At 40.5% G+C, this 19,633-nt stretch overlaps 2 protein-coding genes across 2 annotated transcripts; both read left to right on the top strand.

Annotated features, from left to right (window-relative positions):
• Window positions 1-5,247: 5,247 nt before the first annotated feature.
• Window positions 5,248-8,932, top strand: lim2.1 (lens intrinsic membrane protein 2.1). The gene is made up of 5 exons (XM_034550688.1): window positions 5,248-5,330; window positions 6,238-6,419; window positions 7,148-7,297; window positions 7,515-7,649; window positions 8,871-8,932. Exons 2-5 carry the CDS (start codon window positions 6,245-6,247, stop codon window positions 8,930-8,932), a joined length of 522 nt encoding a protein of 173 aa, XP_034406579.1. The 5' UTR covers window positions 5,248-5,330; window positions 6,238-6,244.
• A 6,824-nt stretch (window positions 8,933-15,756) lies between these two features.
• On the top strand, window positions 15,757-17,567 carry bsx (brain-specific homeobox). Its single transcript, XM_034550811.1, has 3 exons — window positions 15,757-16,000; window positions 16,590-16,780; window positions 17,325-17,567. The coding sequence occupies exons 1-3, from the start codon at window positions 15,757-15,759 to the stop codon at window positions 17,565-17,567; spliced, it is 678 nt and encodes a 225-aa protein (XP_034406702.1).
• The last annotated feature ends 2,066 nt before the right edge of the window (window positions 17,568-19,633 follow it).

Genomic DNA, 19,633 nt, shown 5'->3' with positions numbered 1-19,633 from the left:
AGGTGCACATGAACAGGCCCATGAGCCGGAGGGTTCCAGACGTGCCCGGCTTAGTGACTTTACCACAACAATGCGGCCGTGACAGTGTCACACACTCTTTGTAATTACTCCTGTCACATTTCCTTCCCATGAGCTCCTTACCCACGGATGATACCACATAAATGTAGACTTTCCATAACAAAATGAATCTCTCAAAAGCTGGATGAATTCAAGAAAACATGGATTTGCTCTTCTGTCACAGAGGCATATTGTCCACTTTGATGGTGCATGGAAGGATATCAAATACCCTTCTGGCTGCCACACTCCAGATGGAAGTAAATAGCCTGTGGTCTATAAAAATGAAGTTAGATGTAAGTACAGCACTCAAATCTCGGGGAGAAAAAAATGCTTTTTCTGGGGCATTTTGTTGTTGTCAATTGGTCTGAGCAACTTGCTGTAATGCTGGTAATGGAGCTACTCTTCTCCTTTCATCTTTAGGGGTTGTGTGTGTGTGTCAAAGCAAAGGGAGGCCGGCCTGGCCTTGGGAAAGAGGCACAGCCGTAGGAAATGTAGCCAGAGACATGGAGTCAGAGCACAATGAGAAAAACATGGAGTCAGAGCACAGTGAGGGAAAAATGGAGTCAGAGCACAGTGAGGGGAAAATGGAGTCAGAGCACAATGAAGGAAACATGGAGTCAGAGCACAATGAGAAAAACATGGAGTCAGAGCACAGTGAGGGAAAAATGGAGTCAGAGCACAGTAAAGGAAACATGGAGTCAGAGCACAGTGAAGGAAACATGGAGTCAGAGCACATGGAAGGAAACGTGGAGTCAGAGCACATGGAAGGAAACATGGAGTCAGAGCACAGTGAGGGAAAAATGGAGTCAGAGCACAATGAAGGAAACATGGAGTCAGAGCACAATGAAGGAAACATGGAGTCAGAGCACAATGAAGGAAACATGGAGTCAGAGCACAATGAAGGAAACATGGAGTCAGAGCACATGGAAGGAAACATGGAGTCAGAGCACAGTGAGGGAAAAATGGAGTCAGAGCACAGTGAGGGAAACATGGAGTCAGAGCACAGTGAAGGAAACATGGAGTCAGAGCACAGTGAGGGAAACATGGAGTCAGAGCACAATGAAGGAAACATGGAGTCAGAGCACAATGAAGGAAACGGGGAGTCAGAGCACAGTAAGGGAAAAATGGAGTCAGAGCTCAGTGAAGGAAACATGGAGTCAGAGCACAGTGAGGGAAACATGGAGTCAGAGCACAGTGAGGGAAACATGGAGTCAGAGCACAGTGAAGGAAACATGGAGTCAGAGCACAGTGAGGGAAACATGGAGTCAGAGCACAGGGAAGGAAACATGGAGTCAGAGCACAGTGAAGGAAACATGGAGTCAGAGCACAGTGAAGGAAACATGGAGTCAGAGCACATGGAAGGAAACATGGAGTTAGAGCACAGGGAAGGAAACATGGAGTCAGAGCACAGGGAAGGAAACATGGAGTCAGAGCACAATGAAGGAAACATGGAGTCAGAGCACAGTGAGGGAAAAATGGAGTCAGAACACAGGGAAGGAAACATGGAGTCAGAGCACAGGGAAGGAAACATGGAGTCAGAGCACAATGAGAAAAACATGGAGTCAGAGCACAGGGAAGGAAACATGGAGTCAGAGCACAGGGAAGGAAACATGGAGTCAGAGCACAGTGAGGGAAACATGGAGTCAGAGCACAGGGAAGGAAACATGGAATCAGAGCACAATGAAGGAAACATGGAGTCAGAGAACATGGACAGAAACATGGAGTCAGAGCACAGGGAAGGAAACATGTAGTCAGAGCACAGTGAGGGGAAAATGGAGTCAGAGCTCAGTGAAGGAAACATGGAGTCAGAGCACAGTGAAGGAAACATGGAGTCAGAGCACAGTGAAGGAAACATGGAGTCAGAGCACAGTGAGGGAAACATGGAGTCAGAGCACATGGAAGGAAACATGGAGTTAGAGCACAGGGAAGGAAACATGGAGTCAGAGCACAGTGAAGGAAACATGGAGTCAGAGCACAGTGAAGGAAAAATGGAGTCAGAGCACAGTGAAGGAAACATGGAGTCAGAGCACATGGAAGGAAACATGGAGTTAGAGCACAGGGAAGGAAAGATGGAGTCAGAGCACAGTGAAGGAAACATGGAGTCAGAGCACAGTGAAGGAAACATGGAGTCAGAGCACAATGAGAAAAACATGGAGTCAGAGCACAGTGAGGGGAAAAAATGGAGTCAGAGCTCAGTGAAGGAAACATGGAGTCAGAGCACAGGGAAGGAAACATGGAGTCAGAGCACAGTGAAGGAAACATGGAGTCAGAGCACAGTGAGGGAAACATGGAGTCAGAGCACAATGAAGGAAACATGGAGTCAGAGCACAGGGAAGGAAACATGGAGTCAGAGCACAGGGAAGGAAACATGGAGTCAGAGCACAGTGAAGGAAACATGGAGTCAGAGCACAGGGAAGGAAACATGGAGTCAGAGCACAGTGCATTTTGAGTACCCTTTAAAGCACTATAACATGTATTATCATCCAGCATCCAGCAGACACAGAGCAACATTAGCCTGCATATTGGAAGCAACCTAATGAATGGAAGTCCTAGGTCCAATCCCAGTCTCCACCTCACGGACTCACAGACTTTGAGGCGCGCTCCCACTAAGACCGTGAGGGTTTAGTTCTGTCCCACTGTCACATCGTTGAGCCCTTTATGAACCCTTTAAAACACGCAGTTACCAATGGAAGCATTGAGAAGTAAAAAAAAAAACGTAAACAAAGAGGCACGTGGGTGTTCGATAAATAACATTTACTCAATAACATTGAGGATTAAAGATGGGATATGGAAACATGAAATCAGATGAATACAAACATCATATATATATATATATATATATATATATATATATATATATTTATCACAGATTTATTCATCAAACATTTGGTTTTGTCATTGAAGCTGTTTTAACAAAAACGAGTAAATAGATTATTTGAAATTACGTCTCCTCTGAAAGACATTCCAATCAGGGAGTAAAAACTATAAAATAAATACCCACATTTATATACGATATATTTTTGATGTTGTCAAGTTCACATGACATGTTGCAGAAAAGTGCTGTCCCATTGGTATTTGCACCATTTCCAGCCCTCAGTCTCTACACTCAACCATTTACCAGTTGATGTCAGTAAGTCCCTGAGGGTTTAGGGTTTAGGGTTTAGGGTTTAGGGTTTAGGGTTTGAGGCATTAAACATTCACTCTCCTCCTCACTCTTCACGATTCCAAGGAACATATCTTTCACTTCGGCTGTTGGATTCTAATTCAGTATCCGTCTTTGACTGGCTAGTGTTTGGTCCTGAGCAGGTACTGTGCATTGGGTTTGGGTACTTGTGTCTTTCCACCTGGCCCACCTGCTGGGTTTGAAGGTGCTTTCTCATTGGAACCACATGCCAAAGCAGAATTACGTTGCCGAGGATACCATCAGTATAACTTACATCTTTCAATTGTTCACATCCATGTTTGGTCAACAGTGTCAGGCGTGTAGCTCTTTTTATACAGAACACACTGATGTAGGTCACTGCAGGAAGCAGGATAACGATCCTAAACACACGTTTTGTTTTAAATATCCCTTTTGACAGGTCAGTCACATGACCTCTATCCACCCGAGCATGTGTTGTTGTCAGCACTTTAACCTGAATAGTTGTATCACTTGCAGACTGCTCTGTTTGTATTCACCATGTCCTGAAAGTGGTGAAAGACCGTTTACATTCAAACAAGGAGTTTCTCAGGAGTATGTATACATGCTTTTAATTGTGTTTACCTTTGAGTGTCTTTTAACTAGTTTCATACTTTTCCTAGAAAAGAAATACGTAATCCAGGTGGGTGTAAATGTAAAGCACAAACTCACTTGCTGAACAGAACCGTCTACACATTGATGCTCTGCAGACATGCAGAGGAAATGACTCAATGAGTATTCTCCAGGAAAGCCCATTAAGATGACTTCTGCATCCTCAGTGCATCTCAATATTTACTGTTGTACTGCGATGTAACCGAACCGATGGCAACTGGGATCAGCGCACACTATTTAGATGGCCATTGTTACTTATTGATCAATTAAAAATCAGGAGTAATAGAAATTAAATTAGTTTTTCCTAATCTAAATTATTTTGTTGGAAATGGGGAGCTGTTTGCAATTACTGAAATGACAGCAGCATAATGACAAGTTAAAGTGTAGCAGCATTAGGTTGATGGCTGTTGGTCAAAGCACTGCATTTACACTGTACATAAATAGTGACATCATGCCGATATACAATCAGCTGCAATAATCTGCATCAATCTGCCGTCTCAACATTTTAAAATGAATTTGAATTGGTGGTCTATATGACGTGAATGTGATAATATGACCACATGTGAAAGTTTAACTAAAGTTAATTGTCGTAAAATTTCCAAAAGCCCTCTATACATATAGTGTACTCATCAAGTGAAATAGTTCCAATTGAACCGGCACACGGACACTTTGAAACGGGGTGACAGAGTTTGAAATGATACCGAGCCAAAGACTGATTTAATGCCTGGCTTGCCCTCCACTAAAGCCAGCTAGCCCTTTACTTTCAATCAAAACCATGAAGTCATCAGTATTACTTCAGCTGGCCAAGCTTTAGCCATTTCTGTTTTTTCAGCAGATTCCCAAACTAACTGGTGCGTGCTGATTGGCCGGTGTCCGGCCTGGCCTATTGTCTGAGCGCTGTGTTTGTTGCAGCCCCAGTTTCTCCCTATTCTCCCTTTCAAACGATAGTGCTGTTAGCCTGCTGGAAATCTGCCTGTCTTGGCATTATAGGATCTTGTTGTATATTGTCAGGTAACCCTGTCTTCATAAACATCTTCATAAAAGGCATTGATTAAGGTAAGTCAACACTGAACTTGGTCCAATGGTGTTCATTTAGTTATTTGTGTTTTTCTTTATATTTTCCATCATGTGGAGACACAGCTGCAGCTGTAGGAGCCCCAGGGAGCGTTGTAAATATGAGTCTTTGCTGTATCAGAGAATGTACACAGCGGTTTTTGTATCACTTTATTGTCTTTTTAAATGTCTTTAGAGGAACTAATGTGCAGATATGAGACGCTGCTGTGTTCATGAAGCGAATAAAAAGCAACAGCTAAGGCCAACACCTAAGGAAGGATAGAGATGGATGAATGTGAGCCTTTATTTAGTCGTATTTTCTTTTTCCCAGTGGGATCATTGTTTTACAGGAATATAAGACATTTGAAGTGAGAGTTGGAGAATTTCCAGGGGAAAGGATTGAGTGACGTGATTGAGAGGCAACCTCGAGGTCAGTGCCAGTCACAAGGCATCTCTCTGAATGAAAAGGAAATTCACTTCACTTGTTTTTTTTAAGAGGAGTTTAACCTGGCTGGGAGGAAATTAGTTCCTAAAAAAATCCTTAAATCCAACTGGCAGACTGATTATTCAATAGAATGATTAGAATTTGATATGTTCCAACTAACATTGATATTGTGAGATCTCCATTTTTATTCATTTTTTACGTGGTGGGGATGAAATGGATTGTATTATTATGTGCTCTGCTTTGGACTAAGACCGCTCCTGTATCGACGCTGCTCAGACGAAAATTGTATCCTGCGGAAATACAGAGCTCTTCAACGAGCATCACGTTTTCAGGTTTCAAACTATCTATCAACCTGCCCCCTCCCAAAAAATAAAATAAAATAAATCCATGACAGTCCTCTTTGAGAAGGAGAGGATGGCTGCAGGATATTGCATTCAGGTGGAACAATGAGCAATAGATGTATCAAGTATCAAAGCATCGCTGGACTAGCATGTGTGTGTGTATGTGTGTGTGTGTGTGTGTGTGTGTGTGTGTGTGTGTGTGTGTGTGTGTGTGTGTGTGTGTGTATGTGTGTGTGTGTACGCGCCCTGGGGTGTATTCACTGACTGATCTCCTGGAGAACAAAGTGGAGCACACACACACGGGCGATCCCACAGCTCAATCTATTGGAAATAATATGTTCATTACAACGCAATTACTGACACTTAGAGCCTCTCTCCCTGAAGTGTGTGTGTGTGTGTGTTTGAGAGAGTGTGTGTGTGTGTGTGTGTGTGTGTGTGTGTGTGTGTGTGTGAGAGAGGAGGGGCCCTGCCACTGACCGCTGATGCTAAGTGACCTTATGTTCCTCTCTATGTGTGTGTGTGTGTGTGTGTGTGTGTGTGTGTGTGTGCAGGTGCAGGATGTACAGCTTTATGGGTGGAGGTTTGTTCTGTGCAGGAGTGGGGAACATCCTCCTGATCGTTTCCACAGCAACCGATTACTGGATGCAGTATCGGCAGTCCAGCAACTACATGCACCAGGGCCTGTGGCGCTACTGTATGCCGGGCAAATGCTTCCCACACAGCGACAGCATCGGTAAGCGTGGACACGGAGGGTTCATGGAGAAGATGTGTCACACACATTTATCAAAGAGGCAGATTTATGGGGATAATCACAAACATTCTCCAGGGTGATGTAAACAACTGTCTCGCTCACTGGCATGGTAGAGAAGTGACAAATAGAGGTTTTAAAGAAATACAGGAATTATTATTGTTTTTTTCATTCATGTATCCTTAATTTATGGTGGGGGAAATTATGAATTCACAATGGCATGATTATTAGAATGTCTAAAATGTTGGAATTTTGTGAAAAAAACACATTTTTGCCAACACTGGGTCAGTTTCTGTGGATCATTATTGGTTCAATGTCATCAACAGTTAGCAAAGGTTTGTTGAAATGTCATTGGATGTTTAGAGGAAAAAGGACCAATGAACTTTTGAGGAGAACATTCAACTAAATTCGACAAAGCAGTACGTTTGACATATAAAACATTTGGTAGGCTAACACATGTAAACCTAAACATATTTCTATTTCCAGGCACTATACATTAACAAACTCCTGATAAAAGAAATAAGTGTAAATCACATCGTTTCTGTTGAAGATCTGATTGATAGATTTAGGATTTCCATCTGACGTGGATAAAATGAGGTCTATTCTTTCTCAAAGATCTTCACCCTTCTTCTTCAAAGTGGGGCGTTAACATGCCATCTCATTCACCTCTGTTGACTTGCACTGACCCCACCACTGACTTCCATTGTCCACAGCCCACTTAGACGCCACCCGAGCCCTCATGATCCTCTCTCTTTTGGCCTGTTTCATCGGCATCATCATTGGCATTATGGCCTTCATCCATTACTCCTCCTTCGACAGGTTTGACAAAACCTTTGCTGCAGGCATATTGTTTTTCATCTCGTGTAAGTTCAACTTTTTCGTATTGTTTTTCTACTTTGTTGGTTTGGTTTGAGCTGTAATTTGCAATTGATTTGACCGTAATTTATCAATCCACGTTCACAAATTAAAACCCTAAAAAAGCATAATTCTATTGATTTTTTTTCAAACTGAAATATTCCATGATTGCCCATTTCTACAAACATTTCTTTACATGTGACTTTTTCTTTGTGTCCTGCGCAGGCTTTTTAGTGTTTCTAGCAATGACGGTGTACACTGGTGTGACTATTAACTACTATGGGAAACGCTATGGGAACTGGAGGTTCTCCTGGTCCTACATCATTGGCTGGGTGTCAGTGGTGCTCACCTTTTTTTCAGGTAAACATGCAACCCAACGACCAAACTGCATTATGTCTCCTCTTTCACAGCATGGTGTTCTCAGCATATGGATGCTGTTTACCTCCAAACCATTTTCATATTCAGTATAGTGAAAGGCTTGCTGAACAGCAGGTTCTGCACAGCATGGTGGAGGATTCAGAGATGAGCACTTACTACAAGCATCACTTACTGATAATGTTAACTGTGTCAGTTCCACTTACGGCGTCTTCTCTTTTGAAATCCTGTAAAGTTTGGCTGTGGTCACTTTCTGCTAAATGTTAACTTCTTGAGTGACATCCTGGACAGAAATAGTGCCTTCAGTGAGGTGTAGATGAAACCTCTGCTTGGAGGACGTGTTTTATGAAGTCATGGCAAACGACGGGCTCAGAATACTTTTTAGATTTAGGAATAATTTGACATTAGATCATGCATACCTTTTGACAATTCAATGTGGATAGCAGATCCAATTGGTTTAACCTTCGTATTGTCAAGGCCTCAACTAGAACCTGCATGCCTTGCTAATGCTACTCATACTGCGTGTGCTATAAAGACAACAACAACAACAACTACAGAGACTAGGTCATATCAGACAATGCAACAACTCACTTCCTGAGCAGAAAACAAGACCGTAAACCCAGCTGAATCAATGATGGGACATTATCAGTAAGTGATGCTTGTAGTAAGTGCTCATCTCTGAATCCTCCACCATGCTGTGCAGAACCTGCTGTTCAGCAAGCCTTTCACTATACTGAATATGAAAATGGTTTGGAGGTAAACAGCATCCATATGCTGAGAACACCATGATGTATACACTGTTTTACTGAGGCCAAAAACATCTGCACTAATAGTCACTAATAAAGAAGTGGTACACCTTTTATTTATAATTATTTTTAACAATTTGCATTCATTAATTGTAAAGTGACTTCTGTATAGATTTTCTATGCACTACAAATGTTCTTTGGGCATGGCAAAAGGACCATAAATATGTATTGTAAGGTTGATGACGATATGAAAGCTCTATCGACTCGCATACGAAGGAAATAAAGAACAACAAATGCAGTTTTCTCAGAATGTCACTTTACATGGCCAAAGAAATAATAATCACCACCACTAAGTGGCGTTGAATTAAGATGACACAAATCACACATAGTTGTGACAGTAAAAAACGAATAAGCATGTATGTTGCCACATATTCTCTCTAAGACCTCCTTTTGTTTCCAGGTATCTTCTATCTGTGTGCCTATCGGATGCATGAGTGCCCCCGGAGCACTAACTCTCATTAGAAGACTGAAACCATCATCCAGAAATAAGCCATGTGATCATAAGAGATGCATCAAGGCTGTGTTCTCACCTTCAGAAGCAGAGCTTACCTCTGGAACATGAACGATCAACGTTTAAATGATTCCAATAAAAAGATTGGGGACAATATGACTCATGGTCTATGTACTTTAAGTATGCGTGATTTACTAATCCACTGTTATGCCTCTAAAGTTCTGTTGCATTGTTATGGAGGCTGGCCAGCTGGTTTTATGTCAGTCACCTATTCAGATTCCCCACCCTTCACTTTATGATTACTGTATTGTTTTAAGCAGTCAGAGATACTCATAATGCGTTTTAACTATTTATATCCTAAAAACACATTATACAGCATTGTAGAGTGACTAATAAGGTCGAGTATCATAATACTTCATAATTGTTAGTCACTCAGGGAAATGTTGTGTGTGTTGTTCTTGCACCATAATGCATTATAGGATTACATTATGACCAACTAAGAAGTGTTATGATACTTTATCACTGCTGCAGTTATTATTGTTACACAATAATATTAATGTTATAAAGTATGATAAATGATAACTATATTCGACCATATAGCACATTATAATTTATTACCAATTAAAATAGATAATTTTCCAAAAGGTTGTTGACAGATTCAGAGTCACACTAAGAAGATGATTTATGCCTACATGAAAACTATTCTCATCCATAATTACCTCACTATTCTAGAGAGTGCATTTGAACTACATTTTAGATCTAAATTCTTATAAAATATCTCATATTGAAAACATAAAATATATATTTCATATTTTCAATATGAGATATTTTAAACCATAAACCACGATTAAATTGTTTAGTTATATGGGCAATCTTTAGAACGAACCAACAAATATATATAAATACAAATCTATGGATGGAAAGGACCATGAAGTGTCTATGGCGGACTGAATGTTCCTCTACATCCCGCCTCCAGCACGGCCATATGACCAGTTCTGAGAATGCACTGCCACAAACCTCTTATAAAAATGCACTTCTGCAAACCTCTTATAAAAATGCACTGCTACAAACCTCTTATAAAAATGCACTGCCGCAAACCTCTTATAAAAATGCACTTCTGCAAACCTCTTATAAAAATGCACTTCTGCAAACCTCTTATAAAAATGCACTGCCGCAAACCTCTTATAAAAATGCACTGCTACAAACCTCTTATAAAAATGCACTTCTACAAACCTCTTATAAAAATGCACTGCCGCAAACCTCTTATAAAAATGCACTGCTGCAAACCTCTTATAAAAATACACTGCTACAAACCTCTTATAAAAATGCACTTCTGCAAACCTCTTATAAAAATGCACTTCTGCAAACCTCTTATAAAAATGCACTTCTGCAAACCTCTTATAAAAATGCACTGCTGCAAACCTCTTATAAAAATGCACTGCTACAAACCTCTTATAAAAATGCACTGCCGCAAACCTCTTATAAAAATGCACTGCCGCAAACCTCTTATAAAAATGCACTGCCGCAAACCTCTTATAAAAATGCACTGCTACAAACCTCTTATAAAAATGCACTTCTGCAAACCTCTTATAAAAATGCACTTCTGCAAACCTCTTATAAAAATGCACTTCTGCAAACCTCTTATAAAAATGCACTGCTGCAAACCTCTTATAAAAATGCACTGCTACAAACCTCTTATAAAAATGCACTGCCGCAAACCTCTTATAAAAATGCACTGCCGCAAACCTCTTATAAAAATGCACTGCCGCAAACCTCTTATAAAAATGCACTTCTGCAAACCTCTTATAAAAATGCACTTCTGCAAACCTCTTATAAAAATGCACTTCTGCAAACCTCTTATAAAAATGCACTTCTGCAAACCTCTTATAAAAATACACTGCCGCAAACCTCTTATAAAAATGCACTTCTGCAAACCTCTTATAAAAATGCACTTCTGCAAACCTCTTATAAAAATGCACTGCTGCAAACCTCTTATAAAAATGCACTGCTACAAACCTCTTATAAAAATGCACTGCTACAAACCTCTTATAAAAATGCACTGCCGCAAACCTCTTATAAAAATGCACTGCCGCAAACCTCTTATAAAAATGCACTTCTGCAAACCTCTTATAAAAATGCACTTCTGCAAACCTCTTATAAAAATGCACTTCTGCAAACCTCTTATAAAAATGCACTTCTGCAAACCTCTTATAAAAATACACTGCCGCAAACCTCTTATAAAAATGCACTTCTGCAAACCTCTTATAAAAATGCACTTCTGCAAACCTCTTATAAAAATGCACTGCTGCAAACCTCTTATAAAATGCACTGCCGCAAACCTCTTATAAAAATGCACTGCCGCAAACCTCTTATAAAATGCACTGCCGCAAACCTCTTATAAAAATACACTGCCGCAAACCTCTTATAAAAATGCACTTCTGCAAACCTCTTATAAAAATACACTGCCGCAAACCTCTTATAAAAATGCACTGCTACAAACCTCTTATAAAAATGCACTTCTGCAAACCTCTTATAAAAATGCACTGCCGCCCAAACCTCTTATAAAATGCACTGCTGCAAACCTCTTATAAAATGCACTGCCGCAAACCTCTTATAAAAATGCACTTCTGCAAACCTCTTATAAAATGCACTGCCGCAAACCTCTTATAAAAATGCACTTCTGCAAACCTCTTATAAAATGCACTGCCGCAAACCTCTTATAAAAATGCACTTCTGCAAACCTCTTATAAAATGCACTGCCGCAAACCTCTTATAAAAATGCACTGCTACAAACCTCTTATAAAAATGCACTTCTGCAAACCTCTTATAAAAATGCACTTCTGCAAACCTCTTATAAAAATGCACTTCTGCAAACCTCTTATAAAATGCACTGCCGCAAACCTCTTATAAAAATGCACTTCTGCAAACCTCTTATAAAATGCACTTCTGCAAACCTCTTATAAAAATGCACTTCTGCAAACCTCTTATAAAATGCACTGCCGCAAACCTCTTATAAAAATGCACTTCTGCAAACCTCTTATAAAAATGCACTGCTGCAAACCTCTTATAAAAATGCACTTCTGCAAACCTCTTATAAAATGCACTTCTGCAAACCTCTTATAAAAATGCACTGCTGCAAACCTCTTATAAAAATGCACTTCTGCAAACCTCTTATAAAATGCACTGCCGCAAACTTCTTGTAAAATGCACTTCTGCAAACCTCTTATAAAATGCACTTCTGCAAACCTCTTATAAAAATGCACTTCTGCAAACCTCTTATAAAAATGCACTGCTACAAACCTCTTATAAAAATGCACTGCCGCAAACCTCTTATAAAAATGCACTTCTGCAAACCTCTTATAAAATGCACTGCCGCAAACCTCTTATAAAAATGCACTGCTACAAACCTCTTATAAAAATGCACTTCTGCAAACCTCTTATAAAATGCACTGCCGCAAACCTCTTATAAAAATGCACTGCCGCAAACCTCTTATAAAAATGCACTGCTACAAACCTCTTATAAAAATGCACTTCTGCAAACCTCTTATAAAAATGCACTTCTGCAAACCTCTTATAAAAATGCACTTCTGCAAACCTCTTATAAAATGCACTGCCGCAAACCTCTTATAAAAATGCACTTCTGCAAACCTCTTATAAAATGCACTGCCGCAAACCTCTTATAAAAATGCACTTCTGCAAACCTCTTATAAAATGCACTTCTGCAAACCTCTTATAAAAATGCACTTCTGCAAACCTCTTATAAAAATGCACTTCTGCAAACCTCTTATAAAAATGCACTTCTGCAAACCTCTTATAAAATGCACTGCCGCAAACCTCTTGTAAAATGCACTTCTGCAAACCTCTTATAAAAATGCACTGCTGCAAACCTCTTATAAAAATGCACTTCTGCAAACCTCTTATAAAATGCACTGCCGCAAACCTCTTGTAAAATGCACTTCTGCAAACCTCTTGTAAAATGCACTGCCGGAAACTTCTTATAAAATGCACTGCTGCAAACTTCTTATAAAATGCACTTCTGCAAACCTCTTATAAAAATGCACTGCCGCCCAAACCTCTTATAAAAATGCACTTCTGCAAACCTCCTATGAAATGCACTTCTGCAAACCTCTTATAAAAATGCACTTCTGCAAACCTCTTATAAAATGCACTTCTGCAAACCTCTTATAAAAATGCACTTCTGCAAACCTCTTATAAAAATGCACTGCCGCCCAAACCTCTTATAAAAATGCACTTCTGCAAACCTCCTATGAAATGCACTTCTGCAAACCTCTTATAAAAATGCACTTCTGCAAACCTCTTATAAAATGCACTTCTGCAAACCTCTTATAAAAATGCACTTCTGCAAACCTCTTATAAAATGCACTGCCGCAAACCTCTTAATAAAATGTACTGCCGCAAACCTCTTATAAAATGCACTGCCGCAAACCTCTTAATAAAATGTACTGCCGCAAACCTCTTAATAAAATGCGCTGCCGCAAACCTCTTATAAAAACGTGCCACTCAACGGAGTGACGCACTGCCGGGCCGGCTCACATCTTTACTTAATGAAATGACCACATCAATCCGCTTAACCGCGTCTTAAGAACGGATCCTTAAGACGATGTCATCGCCATTTGTTTCATTTACTTTCTAATTTTCCCCGAAAGCATCTTGTTATCCCGGTGCGCACCATCATTAAAGGGATTGGCGCACAGCAGGTGCGGCAGGACACCTCCATCTGCTTTAAAAGCGCGTTTCTTTGCTGCTGCTTATGTTAGAAAAATTCAAACAAAATAGATTTTATATTTTGGTTTTGTCTATTAAAAAAAGATGATGGGTTTTCCGAATGACCTTTCCGACCTATTATCAGAGGAAACATTGTAGAGTGGTCTTAGAGCTTAATGACAAACTGTGTTGGATTTGAAACCATCCAACAATGCTCATTTGAATATTGAGAGCACGTGCCCATTTAACACAAACCTATGCAAACTAATGCAGCACTTTTCCGCAACTGAGAGACAGTAATTAATTTGTTCTCCCTCCATCTGATCAAATGGAAATCCTGTCCTCCAGCCCCAGGATTACAACTTCCGTTTTAACATCTCCCTTAATTGCCTAATAGCATTGCAGCGTGAATTCTGCCTACATTAAGACACTTTCACATTAACCGGCCTGATTGGAAATGTGATGACAACACCATATCAACAAATTATGGCGCAGCGCTTTCTTTCACAAATGGGCACAGGAGCGGCACTTGTACTCTCCCAGATTTTAATACCGACAATTACAGCCAATTTGGGCGGAATTAGACAGACCTGTAGGGGTACACTCCTCCTGCGACACCGGCCACACATTCAAAAACCATAACATCAGCGGAGAGTTCAGAAGTTACCCGAGCATATTAAAAACACATAATTCAACATTCAAGATAAGAAATATAAAGTTACGTTTTAAAAGCGCAGATGACTAGACAGTCATTATAGACATATTGGAATAATCCAGAAGTTACACTAAATCGTTCATTTCCATGGAATATTAAAGAAACGCCATGGTGCCATGGGAAATACAATAGACTAATGGTGAAATACAAACAAATACCCTAAATATAAATGACGGTGCAGGTTTTTTAAAGCCACGTATAATAACGCAATAAGGTACAATACATCCATGCCACTTCATGACATGAATGTATTGTCCCTATATTAAAATATATATGTTTCTATAGGAGCATTATTCTTATAACTCACTGCTTCTTTGCCGAAGACGAACTCGTAAATTTAAATGTTTCAACCAGGAATAATATAAATGTTTGTATTGAAGTCAACATTAGGATTAAAATGGAAAGTATAGATAAATATAAATAATAATAACCGCATGGAACCACCAACACGCGCGGGTTTCAGCACCATGGTGAGCGCCAACAAGGACCCCATCCTGTTGGAAACTTCGTGGGCGACGCGCTGCAGATTGCATGATGACAGCTCATCTCCTATATTCATTATGTTATTCATTAAGTGTGTGTTTCTGAACGTGGTTCCTTTGTTTATTCTGTCCAGTCAGAGCCCGACAAATAGTGGCGAGCCAACAAAAACGCACCCACCCACAAATAACAAAAAGAGAAAAGAAGAGAATCCGTCAAAACTATATTCATAATAAAGAAATAGACAGATCACGTTCACTAAGCCTTTTATAAATTATATAAATTGTGGCTATAAATGTGGCTATTTCCCTTTAGAAGAACTGCTGTTAAAGTACGTACTACATAACTATAGCCCATACATGCGTAATAAGCATCATAATACAAGTAGCTGCATCATATAAATCACAGTTAGTAATCATTTTGTTTCGTAGGCTCAATAAAGAATCATTCTTCCAAAAGGCCATTTGTGCTCACGAACCTTGCAAAAACAGCATGGTTACTAAGCACCGCTATGAGTGGTTATTTCCTTGGAAGGATTTTTAGTTGCTATTCAAATGAACTGTGATGCTGCGGTCACAGGTGCGCGGCACTTCTGGACTCTTGTTTGCCTTTTCTTTCTTTCTTTTTTTTCTCCACCAGCTCCGGACGCGTCTCAGCCAATCAGAACGAAGAGCGGGCCCTTACGTCTCCCCACCGCCGATCCACAGCTCTAATTGGTTGATGCGTAAATCAATTTCCCCAATCCGCTATCTGTCTGAATCACGGCTTGTTGGAAGTGGGCCCGCCCTCCGATATGGCTGTCATGCCCAGCGTACCGCCGGTCACTGATCAAAGGGACTGCATTGAAGCCTGGGAGACTTGGGGAGAAGAGGCTGCAGGTTTAAAGACGGGACACAACAAACCCAAACCAGCACCATGAGCATGAACTACGTATCTGCGGCGCCCACGCAGAGGTCCACGTCGTTTTTCATTGAGGACATCTTATTGCACAAACCCAAGCCGCTGAGAGAGGTCTTCCCCTCGCCGTTCTGCGGCTCCCTGGCCTCCCGGATGCCCCTCCTGGAGTACGGATACCCGCTGATGCCAACCCCGATCCTGGCGCCGCATCCGCACCATCCTCTCCACAAGCCAGAGCACCACCAGTACTTCTTCACTTCTGGTAAGCACGAGGGGGCCTTGACCAGAGGTGGAGAGAGAGAGAGAGAGAGAGAGAGAGAGAGAGAGAGAGAGAGAGAGAGAGAGGGAGAGAGATGCCTCGAGGAACAAGGACACTTCTGTCGGATCAAATACAGTTCAAAAGGGCCATTCTGCTGGAGAATCTGCTATAAACACTGTATGATTAGTCAAAATGGAACGTCATGTCAACTCTTATGAATCTATGGATTTGCATGACATTATATTCCCACTTATTAGTAGGGAATAACGACACTGGCAGTGTTAGACTGGTGTAAATGAATCATTTAGCCTCCGAAATGCAGGTGGGAATGAACTCTCCGGAAATAACAATAACAATTCAGTTCGTCTTTTTCCAGGAGATATTTAATAAATAGCCAATTTATATAATAAATAAGTTATTCACACTGCATTAAAATGCATATTCTTTTCATCTTAATTTAAGCCCAACGGGTAATTATTGCTGCTCAGATTATTCTGTAATCCCGTTCTAGTTTCTCAGACATATTATGAGTGTGTGTTATGTTGTTGTTGCACAGTGAGCTTGTCTGATCACTGGTTCCTACCACCTGTAGGCATGCAGATGCCGGCCCTGTTCCAGCACCACGCAGAGTTACCGGGGAAGCACTGCAGGCGCCGGAAGGCCCGGACGGTGTTCTCCGACTCGCAGCTGTCTGGCCTGGAGAAGAGATTCGAAATCCAGCGGTACCTCTCCACGCCGGAGAGAGTGGAGCTGGCCACGGCGCTCAGCCTGTCCGAGACGCAGGTACACACACACACACACACACACACACACACACACACACACCAGGAGACGCAGGGATGCTGGCAGCGTGTTTCTGAACTCCTTTGTTTATTCGTTACATATTTACTCTTCATGGCCCAAAGAAGAGCGGCGACCCAACCAACCACAAAGCAATAAATCAATACAAATACAGACATCGGCAAAGTGATGTTTATATGTAGCTAAACATACAACAGTACGCGACAATAGAGCCTAGACTGTGTTATAAGACAATGAATATTGGCTGTAAATGTGGCTATTTCACAATTGCTGTTTATGTGTAATTTGGTATGAAGTATATTTTAATAATACATAAATGATATACATCAGGGGAATATATGATATTTCTAATTCGACATGTCATTCTCTACAGATTGTAAAGCCCACTGAGGCACATTTGTGATTTCATTTGGGTTATTCAAATAAATTGGATTGAATGAACAATTATAGTTCTGAATTTGGGGATCTCACAGATCAATATAATTTGCGTATGTGATATATAATTCCCTCTCATTGTCCCGTGCAGGTTAAAACGTGGTTCCAGAACCGGCGGATGAAGCACAAGAAGCAGCTGAGGAAAGCGCAGGACGAGCGGAAGCCGCCCGGGGAGCTGGACCGGTCCGCGGAGAACTCCAGCGAGAGCGAGCTGAACGAGAAGAGCGCCGAGGAGGCGCAGCGCGGACTGGAGCCGGACTCCTACCTGCTGGAGGAAAACGACGACGATGTGGACATCGAGGAGGACATTTGCTCCCCGGATCATCTACTATAGTAGGCTGCAGAGTCGATCCATCCGCAGCTACTATACATGCACTGTACATAAGTAACACTGGCCCTTTCCCTTTCTATTACAAATATATCGCCGATTACTGTTTTCAAAATGAAGGGGGAACGGACTTTACAATATGTTCATATTTATTTAAACATGCAAAGTGGGCCCATTGGTTTTAAACATTTGCCCCATTTCCTCTATGACAGTTTTCGTATTGTTACGTCTGACAAGAGACAGAATATAATTTACGCTTTTATTATTACTATTAATATGAGCGCAATATTATCACTAAAATGTAGATGTTTATTTTGACATGTCACCTAGTTTTTTTTAAATTTATAGTCGGAAACTGTGTACAGATGATTATAAATAGGCAAATGGAACCGCTCTTTGCTTTGTAACATGAACGCATCACGCTACCCCATCTTTTTGCACTTTTATCACAAACGAAATATCCTATGCTTTTCTTTTTTTATGGCTATCTCTTTTATTTTAGTTAGTGTATTTTTTATATTTATTTTGCTGTTTGTCCATATTGTGGAACGTTTTGTAAATTAAGTTTTGGTCGAAGACACTTCAGTGACATGGCATTCATATTTGTCTGTAAATATATATATAGTATATCATTTAATCGGTTATTGGCTTCGTTTGTTCTGTTATGCTTTATTTATTTTAAAGCCCATTTTTTTCAACCTGGGAGGGATTATATTGAAGAAGAAAAATGACTATACGTAGCTATACCGAAGGGATTATGTATGCGGTTATTATTCTGCATCAATATGAACGCAGTGTTGTTATTGGAGCTGTGCGTGTGCACGTGGCCCCGTTGTTCCGGTCTAACGGTGCAGTGCGCTCAGGCGGCTCTTTGCGGAGAAACCGGCCTCCGCCGCGTGGAGCTTCATCTGAACGCGAGCCGCAGCTTGTTCTTCCCGGAGCCCGCTGCGCTTTAAACCCACGAACACCGAGGCGGAGCACAGACAGACACCCCCGGTCAGCAGCTGTGTGTGTTCCTCACAGTGAGCCTCTGCAGGATCTGGGTTCGTTTACACTGAACCTCAAGTATCCAACAAGGATGTTTCGAGTTCAATGATGCGCAGTTCAGAATGAAATTCACCAACAACAGCAGCAGGATGTCTCCTTCATAAAGCACATGGGCAATGCATGCAATAACAATAACGCGCCCGTCTGCTAGTGGTAAAGGCTTGATGGATGAACTTCGATCAAGAAAAATCCATCATGACAACCGTGGAAAAAAAACCTTTAGCACATATCCGGACCACCAAAAGAAATGGTTCATTTTTCAGAATAAATGAGTTCTAGTGGCGCAGCTTCGTTGCGCACATGTGCTTATTTCAGCAATGTGTTTTTCTGTTTCTGAAAATTCAGATTATGACAAATATTTGATCCTAGAGGCAAGTGCTTGGAAATCCTAGCATTAATTTGTCATAAAAAATTATTTTTCTCATTTATTTTGAGTCATGGTTAATAATTTAATGAGATAAAACAGATGACCTAAAACATGTTTAGGTTATCTGCACAAAAATATGAGAATTGCGAAGAAACTAAATAAAAATGCAATATAGTTCAAGCATACAAACATTAAATGTGTTTCTTGTGCCGACATTAAATATGGTTCTTCAATGCAGAATGTGCCCAAGGAAATATTGTATTTAGATTTTAACTCTATTATTATTTCTAAATCAGCAGCAGTTCAAAGAAATATTGTTCCGCATTTCATTTATATATCATGTTAAGACATAACATTCTGAGTATTGTTCATGGAACAAATGGAAAAAAACAAGAACCAAAAAATCAATCCAAGAAAAAGATTAAATACATATGCACATTTTGGCATTTCCTTGTCAGTGGACATTCTAAAGATCTTTTGTTTGTGTAATCTGGTAACATTATCAATCGGATCTTGAATTTCATGCAGCAGTGCCGTATTGTAAGTAGTGCAGTAAATGTTTTAAGCAATATTTCAGTTTTTTTAATTATTATTAATTCACTGGCAATGGTCATGCTGCAGGATATCTCATTTCTATATTCTTTAAATATTCTTGTTA

This window comes from Cyclopterus lumpus, chromosome 14 (genome assembly GCF_009769545.1).
Source record: "Cyclopterus lumpus isolate fCycLum1 chromosome 14, fCycLum1.pri, whole genome shotgun sequence".
Lineage (NCBI taxonomy): Eukaryota > Metazoa > Chordata > Actinopteri > Perciformes > Cyclopteridae > Cyclopterus > Cyclopterus lumpus.
This window is presented reverse-complemented; position numbering and strand designations above follow the sequence as displayed.